This window comes from Lolium rigidum, chromosome 6 (genome assembly GCF_022539505.1).
Source record: "Lolium rigidum isolate FL_2022 chromosome 6, APGP_CSIRO_Lrig_0.1, whole genome shotgun sequence".
NCBI lineage: Eukaryota > Viridiplantae > Streptophyta > Magnoliopsida > Poales > Poaceae > Lolium > Lolium rigidum.
Genome location: NC_061513.1, coordinates 83380997 through 83392212, shown reverse-complemented (window position 1 = coordinate 83392212; position 11216 = coordinate 83380997). Strand labels below are relative to the sequence as shown.

Below are 11216 nucleotides of genomic sequence, written 5' to 3'. Positions count from 1 at the left end.
CCAATCCCCTGCCTCTTCCAGTGTTCCCCATGCCCAATCCCCTCCTCCTCCCAGCTCCCACTGCCGCCACCTTCCTTCTCCTCCACCCCTCTCCCCTCCCCATGCCTTCACCACTCTCATCGTCAAGCGCGACAGCCGGCTGGGGACCGGTTCCTCCAGCCACGTCCATCTTCATCGTGCAGCGGCAAGATGAGGGCGGCAAAGGCGGTGATGGCGGCGGACGGAGTTCCTCCTTTGCGGCGCTCGCCGGGAGGACCACGACCTGCTGCGCCACGACGCCAAGCCCGTCCGGCGGGAGGAGCACGGGCTGCTGCGCCACGAGGTCGAGCCCTCGACGTCGATCCCGCCGGCGGAACGGCGGCCCGTGGCAGTAGCGCCGTCTATTCCTGGAGCTGCTACCACGCGATGTCTTGTCGCCCGGAGGAGAGTGTCGGTACTCCACATGAGGTGACAGCTGAAGGTAAAGCCTTTTTTTCTTTAATTTCCTGTTGGATCTAGATATTCTATTGTTCACGGGGCTGGAATCGAATTGATTCACCGCTTGGTTATTGCTCAATGCGTAGGAGAATTGAAAGGACAGGGAGCACATGGCAGTCTACCTGACCCTAGCCAGAACCTGCAGTATATTACTCCACCCATCATATTGGTTGCTACCTGGTCGTGATTGGTTCTGTCTGCTTTTGAGAAATAGTTGCAAATTGAATATGTACATATGGTAGCTTTTCAGAAATATTTGTGTTTATCTACAGATCTTGTTTGTATATCATGAAAGAGCTTGAAAAATCTATGTTCTATTTGGTCACATATGAACTGCTTCTTTATATTGAAAGAGTCAATTTATTCATGTTTGTAGGCATGCGCTTGCGTGGTTCTTGCAGTTTTTGGCCTGCTCTCCCTCCATCCCTGCCAGTAGGCTCACAAGGTATTGTGGATTTCTTGCAGTTTTTAGCCTGCTCTCCCTCCATCCCTGCCAACCGGCGCACAAGGTATTGAGGAAACCAACCACGGTGCAAATTCCACTGGCACTCCCAAGACATGGATACATGTTAGGTATGCATCACCCTTGAGCTTCACTCCAACTCAACCAAACTTGAGCACTCACATTATGTTTTACTCTTGGTTTATTGAATCAATACCGTGGGAGATGATCTGGAGCTGCTAATTTTGGGATGATATGGTTTCAGCCAAGGATCCAAGACATTGATGATCTGAAGTGGCTACATGTTTTTCTACAACTACCATCCAGATTTGCAGGTGTCCTTCGTTTGTCAATCATAAAACAGGTTTGAAATTTATGCAGTTCATTGTTTTATGTACCTATGGGTTTCAGTAAGTACTAGATATTTTTTCACTCACAAATGTTGTTTCTGCTGTTAGATTTAACGTATCCATGTTTCTAGGTACCAGAAGAACTGTAGTTGCCAACATTTAATTGCAGCGGATCATGCCCATTTGGCCTTTTGGTTTCTATAAAACTTGAAACAGTAGATAAAAGGTTGTAATTAGGATGACGATAGATATAAAACAGTTCTGCTAGCTAAAGAAAGGGGAAAAACAAGCTGCCACTAGGCGCTGGTAGCATTTGTATCAATTACTTTCAGTACAATTTTTTTATTAATTAATGTATTCTTCATATCGACCCGCAGCTTAGTCACACAAGGAACCCAAAGCCGATGGAAGAATAGGAAGGTACCCAAGATCCCGAAGGGGCACATACTGCAGTCTGGTATCCATGGTAATGATTCATGTGGCAAACCCCACCTTTGATGTCGCTGAGGTATTTTATCTGTCACCAATGAACCTGATTGGTACGGGTTTTCACTATTTTTCTACTTCTATTTCCGTGTTACTGATTTTTTACTTCAGAATTCACATAGCTACCCTTTCTTCATGTGAACAATATGGTCGCATAAGGTTAGTTGAGGAGATCATGTATATTGTTGATTCCCAATCGATTATACCCATCCTTACACTAGATTATATGCCTAACGGTTGTCCAGATACCTCTATTCTGACATATATGAACCTCTTATGATCATTTCATTAAACATATTGTGGTGACTACTAAATACTCATGGATGGCAATATAAATGAAAATACTTGATAACCAGTTAGCTAATAATGTTCCTTATGCATCCTTTCCATATACCGGAAGAGGGTTGTAAGATAAATCAAACAATACATTATAATGACCCAAGGCCCCCGGATAATGGCATGTATGAATGTTGGTGCCATAGGTTTTGAAGTTTTTATGTGGCTGGACAAACATTAGTTAGTGATATATAGCAATGGAATGTAATGTAATGTCGTGCATATTTTTTCTAGCCATTGTTCCTATTATTTTTTCATTTATATTTGCTCACGTTAGAGCTATTATTTTTTCATGTTTGTAGGCATGCGCTTGCGTGGTTCTTGCAGTTTTTGGCCTGCTCTCCCTCCATCCCTGCCAGTAGGCTCACAAGGTATTGTGGATTTCTTGCAGTTTTTAGCCTGCTCTCCCTCCATCCCTGCCAACCGGCGCACAAGGTATTGAGGAAACCAACCACGGTGCAAATTCCACTGGCACTCCCAAGACATGGATACATGTTAGGTATGCATCACCCTTGAGCTTCACTCCAACTCAACCAAACTTGAGCACTCACATTATGTTTTACTCTTGGTTTATTGAATCAATACCGTGGGAGATGATCTGGAGCTGCTAATTTTGGGATGATATGGTTTCAGCCAAGGATCCAAGACATTGGTGATCTGAAGTGGCTACATGTTTTTCTACAACTACCATCCAGATTTGCAGGTGTCCTTCGTTTGTCAATCATAAAACAGGTTTGAAATTTATGCAGTTCATTGTTTTATGTACCTATGGGTTTCAGTAAGTACTAGATATTTTTTCACTCACAAATGTTGTTTCTGCTGTTAGATTTAACGTATCCATGTTTCTAGGTACCAGAAGAACTGTAGTTGCCAACATTTAATTGCAGCGGATCATGCCCATTTGGCCTTTTGGTTTCTATAAAACTTGAAACAGTAGATAAAAGGTTGTTAGAGCCATTTTTTTACATGATTTCAGGGTGAAAAATATATTTACATTTACATGGGGCATGCACCAATAGGATAGTTTAACTTGTGTGATATTTATTCCTGCTGTAGAATGTGCCGAGGGTGGTTAGAGCTTGTCCTCCCTAAGGCTCAGTATTTATAATTAAATGGCTACCTGCGTTTCTCCCTGGCATTTCTTTTATTGTGTGTAATAGCCTATGCCTCCTTAAGTTATGGTTGTTTATCTGGTGGTGCTCTAGCCATCGACTATGCTATTATGGTAGTAAGACTCTCATGTGTTGGTAGAATATACATGCCACTTAAAATTAGGATCAGTTTACCATCTAAGTGAATACTAATGTGTTAGTGCTTAACCTGCATAAGGTTAGTGCCCCTCATAATTTTCTCTACATTTACTTAGCAAATGATTATTACAGAGCTTTCAGCTTTTGTCTACCGAGCTTACGTTTTCATCTTGATACTATACTTATCTCAAAATTTCATCTACCCAACAATTGATCATTTGAAATACGGATGGTGTCAAGACGCACTCCGATGTGGACAATGTTTAAATTTGTGCAAACTAATAATGGTGTATGGCAGATGTATTCTATTTGCATACCCCATTGATATTTTCTTACAGTGTGTATGAGATCAATCTTGAAAAAGTATAAATTGATCTCATCTTTCACAAGCTCATTAAATACCATTTTGGCCTGAAGTGAAAAATATCAGAAATAACTAGGCGATTTATGCTTGACATTTTTTTGTACTTCAAGGCCAACCATTGTTTTCCTGATGAGTGGTCGTCAGTGCAGTGGGATTGCTCGATGTTGCGTGCACCTGCTGAGCGGCGAGACAAAAAAACGGGGGGTCGTGTGCCAACAAAAATCCATATTGCAACTGTATATATTCCTATGGACGTTCTGGTGCAAATAAGGATAGAGCTCTACTATATATATTTTGAACAAGATCCATATTACAATTATACAATCATTCATAGAAAATAGATTACTTAGATAGTCTCAGCTAAAATTATTTGTTGAAGTTGATTTTCTATCCTTGGATAATGAATTCATATTATATGAGATGTACTTTTTAATGTCTATGGAAACTGCTTACTACTCACCTTTAATTGACCTACTCCTAAACATTACCGATTTGTATAATGCTAACATAGTGTTTTTCTCAACTTATTATGAAGTTTATTACAAAATGATCACCGGTGCGAAATACCGGGGTCGCGCGCCAAGGCGCGCATCAAAATCTAGTTTTCATAAAGAGTACACAAGCAATTGCAATTGAGCTTTTGAATTAGTCTCCAATGCAGACTTGCCTGCTGCAAATCTTCATCAGCAATGCTACTTCCTCCAATCCATTTTACTTGATGCTAAAGTAGGTGTATCTATAACTAAAATGTGTCTAGATGCATCTGTATTAGCGTCAAGTAATACGAATCGGGGGGAGTAATATGATCAGAAAGGTGACTCTTCAATTCTGCCAATGACAAACGGGAAATTGGCATGCCAAACTTTCCACCTATGTATTGCCAATCCTTTTCAGCATACTTCAACTTGCCATGGTAATGAAATTGAACGCAGAAACTCTCCGTTCTACAAAAAACGAAAAGAAAAAAATGTAAATTTTAGTACGACCCATATGGTATAAGTAAACATTGCAAATTTTAGTACGGCCCATATCTAGAAACAAAAGAGTTTCAAAATTTTAGCATGGCAAACTAAAAGAATTGGCCACCAAAAATTTGGTACTTGGAGCATCTCCAGTCGCGTCCCCCAAACAGTCCCCCAAACCGCGCCGGATCGAGCGTTTGGGGGACGTGTTTTGTTCGTGCCGCGTTTGGGGGACGTCGCTCCCCAGCCACGTCCCCCAAACGCCGCCCCCAATCAGAAATTCAAATAGATGCATTCAAAAGAGATCGTTCCCGCCGATTCGTCGCGATCAGAGTAGCGGCGATCGATCAAAGTACTGGGCGCGCGATCATATTACAGACCGGTGGTGCATGCAAATTAGAAGAAGGGGAAGGGGTTGGGCGACGGCGTCGTATCCTGAGTCGACGCAGGCCCGTCGAGCACGATGACCTCGTCGCGATCTGCCTGTTCCTGTGCATGGTGCGTCTGCTCCGTGGCCGACGCAGAGGCCGACGCAGGTGTAGCAGTAGAAGACGCGTCAGCCTGCTCTTGCTGCACTGCCGCTGCCGCCGATGCCGCTGCCAGGGCCGCCGCGTCCGCCGCCGCCATTTTGGCTTCGATGTCGTCGAGGATCTGGCCTTTGAAGAAGTTGTGCGCCGCTCGCGTCCGGGGAGACATTCCCTCTGTCGACGTTCTCAGCAGGGACATGTCGTCCCTGCGTTTCTTGAGCTCCAGCTTCTCCTCTTGCCTCTTGAGCAGCTCGGCCCACCTTTGGTCGGCCTTCTTGTCGCGGGAGATTATGTGCTGGTGCTGGTGCGCCGCCAGAGCCTTCTTCTCCAGCTCCGCCGCCCTCCGTCCTTTCTGCTCCGCCGTCGATAGCTTCCGGCGCAGGCAATCTTGCTTCCATTGATCGTCGGTCCATCCTTCAGGCTTCTTCTTCAAAGCCGGCGCCTTCCGCGGCCTCGTGAACGGCGATGTCGCCCCTTTCGTCCCATTGCCCGGCGGCTTCTTGGCCGCTTTCTTCGCCATCTTTTTGGGGCTGTCGGCGGCGCCATGTGGAGAGGGTAGCGCCGGCGGGTGGACGGCGGGTGGACGGCGGGAGGGAGAAACAAATCGGCGGGATAGGATAAATGAATCGGCGGCGGGATATGTTTTGGGAGGCCTGAAATGCGCGGCGGTATAGGCGCGATTTGGCGGGAGCGGCGGGATTTGGCGGGAGTGTGAGACGAATTTTCCCTGTGCCGCTGACGGGTCGGCCCCGCCACTCCCCGCCTCGCTTTTCGTTGTGTCCGGCGTCCCCGGTGCGTCCCCTGTGGGACGGGGACGGGCTCGGGGCGCCGGACACCGTATCGGGGCGCGCCGGACAAAAAAGGGCTTTGGGGGACGCGGCTGGAACGCATTTTCTGTCCGGCGCGCCCCAAATCCCTTTGGGGGACGGTTTGGGGGACGCGACTGGAGATGCTCTTGTCAATTGTCAATAATGGTGGGAATAGTTGTGTGGTCATGAAAGTTTTAAATAGCGGGCTAAGTCATTTAACGGCAGCTAGCGAAAAATGGCAGCTATTTAAAACTTTGGTGTTCATTAATTTAGAGCATTGTCTTACACTATTCGCAAAAAATAGCATTGTCTACACAGAATTGGAATGGCAGTATAACGAACTCATGTTGAAACAAAGGTTCCATCTCATGTTTGATACTAGCTAGTCCAAAAAATTACTAACTGTTGCTCCAAATTTGAATACTGTCGAAAATCATTGGAATAACATTTGTTAAGCGTACAACAATAAATCCTTCTCCAAATCTGATTGATTCCAAATCACACTGACGAAATTATCCATCAAAATCCAACCTTTTTATATCTAACCCGTAGCTACACGGGAGTTCATCCTCGACAGAACAAGGGAAAAGAGTGGCTCCTTTGGAGAAAATAAAACGAACCTGCACTACATGGAGAATCACCCTCGAATCGTCCATTGGAGCGGCTGATCATCCCGTATTGGACCTCGCCTACGTCCACGGGAGAGAGGAGTGAAGCAGAGAGGCGAGGTGTGTGAGAGAGGACCTCGTCCTCAAATCGTTAAGAACTGGTGCCGATCATTGGACCTCGTCGCGGAAGGAGGAGGGGCGTCGTCGTGGAGCTCCGATCCTCCTCGGTGTCGCTTCGATGGCTTTGGTGGCAAGTGTTGGCTTTTGTTGTACTTGTTTGTTTATCCTTGATCTTCTTTGTAAAAGGTTCTCTTCATCACCTTGTATCGGTTCGGTTGTGTGTGGCTTTATTTATAAAGCGGAGCGGAAGCCTATTTCGAGGGGGAGAACATGAGGATCACGGTGCGGTGCAGTGCGAAGTGGAGGAGTAGGATTCAACCGAACCAGGTACGGTATGAAGCGGAGGATGGCTAATACCACTAGGCACCGGTACACGTGGGTAAAACCGCTCCTAAAATAGCCAAATCCATTGTGAGGTGCCTAATTGCCTGGTATTCCATACCTACGGGGTAATGTGTCCCAGTTAATAGTTAGGGGGTTTAGTGTCCCAACAATACATAAGGGGTTATGTGGATTTCTTTATATGCCAATCCCTAGTAAACAATACTCCCTTTATCCGTGACGGGTTGAATTCATAGTCCGACTTAGTTTGGCTAGATATGAAACCCAACAAAAAAATAAAACCAAAACAAGGAGAAAGAAAGAAAGAAAAAAACGAGTAACTAAGTTCCGACACATGGATCGCTGATCTCCATGCAGTCCTATCAAGAGCAGAGACTTTAGGTACATTCCATCCCTCAAGTCTCTTTTTATCACCTTCGCCCACATCAACTTTGGTCGTCCTCTACCCCTTCTAGTCTCCTCCATACTCTTTAGGATTCCACTTTTAACGGGAGCTTTTGGAGACCTCCGCTGGATATGCCCAAATCACCTTAGTAGGTATTGGATTAGCTTCTTGTCGATCGGTGCCACCACTAGCCTATCGCGAATTACCTCGTTCTAATCCGGTCCTTTCTTGTATGGCCGCACATCCATTGTTGCATGCGCATCTCGGCGACACTCAAGAGCAGTAAAACAAAAGTTTAGCTATTATTCACATGAAATATATCGAGCTCTTTAAAAAAACTCAACCGATCCTCAAGAGTAGTACAACAAAAGCCAAAAGTAATAAAAATTACAAAAAGGTCTTTGGACCACCTAGCGACTACAAACACTCGAACGAGCCGAAGGCATGTCGACATCGTCACCCCTTCCTCATTGGAGGCAAGCACAACTTGTCATGCTAGAGCTTATTGTAGTAGACATACGAGGAAGTCGTGTGCTAAGGCCCCAATGGACCAACCCAACAGAGCCATCCCCGATGAAGAGAATAATAGATCAGAAGGAACATAGACCAAATCTAGTGAGAACCGCCTGAGACAAACCTCCACACGCCCTCCGGCGATGCTAAACGTGTCACCGGAACGGAGGCTAGGCAAAAGACTTTATTCTACCTTCCGGGATACGCCACGGCCACACTTTCCTAAGTAGGACACAAAGCCTAAAAAGACCGAGGAAAACAACATAAAAGGAGTCCTCCCACTGACAAGAACCGGATCCACTGCACCTCCGGAGTCCTAAGGACACATGAAGCGAGACAGGTTAGTGGGAGGCAGAAAAAGGCCTAGCGAGCTCGCTGAGGCTGATGCATGCGCATTCACCGATGTACTTCCTGTTGGACCTCTTCTTCTTCCTCCAGAACCGGTTCTCTATCCACCGCGTGTCCTTATCGAGCGTGTACGCCTTTTCCTTGCCACGAACACTACACGGAAATTAAGAGAAACTGTTGGTGTAGACGTCGCGGAGGAGTGTTTTGTTGTTACACTTCCTCGCGGCAATTGTCAACAAGCCCATCACGAGATTGACGACGAGAGAGTGGCGGAGGGACACACTCCCTTACGAATCCGTGGGGCACGAATGTAGAGTTTGGTGGGATACTTCAACATCGACGAGGGGAAGGATCTGTGGACGGGAATGATGCAACTTATTTTTATGGAATTACTAGTTCTCAGTAGACTGATGGCTAAGCTAGTGCTCAATAGACTCCTATAACGTCAGATTTGCATCGTGATTTGTGCACTTAAGATACAAGTTGGGTTGCTACTGAGATATTTTTAGTTGCAAGTGGGGTTAAAGAAGGTTGCAACTGAGATGATGACGTTATTAGTTATGAGAGAAGTATTCACACCCTTATTTTTATGCACATGCCCTCAAGGCTGGACAGCAAGGACCCAAATCTGGTGTTGTTCCTTCCGCCTCATGTGACGCCGCAGCTTTAGCACCGAGAATTATTTGGAACATAGATTATTTTTGTTTCATTATTCTAACAGGGTCAAACAATTCCGCAAGTTATTAAGTAGCATATATATTAGATTGCATATGGAGAAAGAGTTGGAAATGATGGCGGTTGCATGTTGATTTAGAAGCTAATGAATGAGAGTCATTTGAACAACTCAGGAATAAACAGCAGCTCAACATTCGTCTTTTGCGGCTGAAAATTGAGGTCTTGACTAACAAATCGGTAGTAGTATCAGTCAAGATGACCCCTTGTTGTTACATCCTGCCTATGTGGTGTACTGTACACAAGAAATGTGAGGGGAGCAGAGATATATAGTCCTGCTGCATCTCCTCGATCCCTTTTTGCATTATCCTGTCTATGGTCGTCTGATCTCACCTCTGCTTCATTTCATCATCGGCTTTGATCTCAGAAACCATGTCTGTTCTGGGAGGATTGGTGCTGCAGTCTCTGCCCTTCGCGTGACCAGCTTCCCGGTCTTGTGGAGGATGAAATTTCTGCTCGGAGAGGAAGGTGAGCGCGTCCACGACGTCGCTGATCTTGGGCCTGTTGCTTGGCTCCTCCTGGAGGCACATGGAGGCGATCGCGAGTGCTTGATACAGCCCCTTCACCGGGTACTGCTTCTGCAGCAACGGATCAGCTATCCTCACGAACCTTTTCCTGTCTTTGAAGAGAGGAGCCGCCTGCAAAGTGCAAACGTTAACCGCGCGTGAGCCGGAGCGTGTTTTCGATTGGAGCGTATGTTTTCGTTGCTGTAATAATACTCACCCAGTGGATAAGAACCTGCTCCTCTGTCGGCCTGGAGGTGTCGATGGCTCGCCTCCCGGTGATGAGCTCCAGCAGCACGACGCCGAAGCTGTATATGTCGGACATCTTGGTGAGCTTGCCGGTCATGGCGTACTCGGGGGCGCAGTAGCCGTAGGTGCCCATGACCCTGGTGCTGACGTGGCTCTGGTCGCCGACGGGGCCGAGCTTGGCGAGCCCGAAGTCGGAGAGCTTGCAGTTGAAGTCCTTGTCCAGGAGGATGTTGGACGCCTTGAGGTCCCTGTAGATCACCGGCGGGTTGGCCACCTCGTGCAGGTACTGGATCCCCTTTGCCGCGCCGACCGCGATCTTCATCCGTGTCTGCCAGGGGAGTGCCTTGGCATTTGGTGGGAGATCTGCACCATCGAATCGATCAGCCGATGTGAACGAACTAGCTAGTGATCAATCAAACGTTGGAGACTTGGAGTGCAAGGCTTGGATCTGGTGCCGGCCGGCCTTATTACCTAGGAGATGATTCTCGAGTGCGCCGTTTTGCATGTACTCGTAGACGAGGATCCGCTGGTCGAGATCGGTGCTGTACCCGACGAGCTTAACGAGGTTGGAGTGGCGCAGGAGGCTGAGCATCAGCACCTCCACCAGGAACTCGCGGTTCCCTTGGAACCCCTCCTTGTCGAGCTGCTTGACGGCGATGACCTCCTTGGTGTCTTTGAGGTACCCCTTGTAGACCATTCCGAAGCCGCCTTCACCGACCAGGTTGTTGCAGCTGAACTTGTCGGTTGCCTCGGAGAGCTCCTTGAACGTGAGCACCCGGCTGGGGATGTTCTGGGTGGTGATCCGTAGGATCTCCTCCGCCGCATACACGTGCTTGGTAACGTCTGACTTGGCCGAGATGTTGTTGACGAGGTCGGCGATGGCTTCGCTCTCGCCGCGCCTGGCGAGCTCGCTGAGGCTGACGCAGGTGCAGTCGCCGATGAACTTCCTGCTGGACCTCTTCTTCTTCCTCCAGAACCGGTTCTTCCTCCACCGCTTGTGCTTATCGGGCGTGTACGCCTTTTCCTTGCCACGGACACCACACGGAGATGAAGAGCAACAGCCGGCGCAGGAGCCGCGGAGGAGCATCTTGCTATTACATTTCCTCACGGCCACCGTCAACAACCCCATCGCGGGATCGACGACGAGAGAGTGGCGGGCGACACACTCCCGTACCGATCCGCGGGGCACGAATGCAGAGTTTCGTGGGATACTTCAACAGCGACGAGGCGAAGGATATGTGGACGAGAATGGTGCTGCTTATTGTTTGGGGCTGGAGGCACCGACCCAAATTTGGCACTGTTCCTTTTGGCTCATGCGACGCCCGCAGTTTCAGCACCAAGAATATAGGAAGTGTGGACGCATGATGACCTGCCTCTGAAGCCAAATTTGGAACGGTGGAAATTGGTCTACTT

The 11216-nt window shown here is 47.4% G+C and overlaps 1 protein-coding gene across 1 annotated transcript; it reads right to left on the bottom strand.

Moving 5' to 3' along the window:
- Positions 1-9262: 9262 nt before the first annotated feature.
- On the bottom strand, positions 9263-10932 carry LOC124665426 (probable serine/threonine-protein kinase PBL23). The gene is made up of 3 exons (XM_047202842.1): positions 10275-10932; positions 9775-10166; positions 9263-9689 (listed from the first exon to the last, which is right to left on the bottom strand). The coding sequence occupies exons 1-3, from the start codon at positions 10930-10932 to the stop codon at positions 9381-9383; spliced, it is 1359 nt and encodes a 452-aa protein (XP_047058798.1). The 3' UTR covers positions 9263-9380.
- Positions 10933-11216: the final 284 nt, after the last annotated feature.

What these genes read in the sequence shown, in the direction of transcription:
- LOC124665426 (XM_047202842.1), bottom strand. Translation starts at nt 10,932, where the DNA reads ATGGGGTTGTTGACGGTGGCCGTGAGGAAATGTAATAGCAAGATGCTC. An exon ending in ACTCGAGAATCATCTCCTAG is followed by an intron (nt 10,167 to 10,274) that starts GTAATAAGGCCG and finishes TCGATGGTGCAG; the next exon opens with ATCTCCCACCAAATGCCAAG. An exon ending in AGCAGGTTCTTATCCACTGG is followed by an intron (nt 9,690 to 9,774) that starts GTGAGTATTATT and finishes TGCACTTTGCAG; the next exon opens with GCGGCTCCTCTCTTCAAAGA.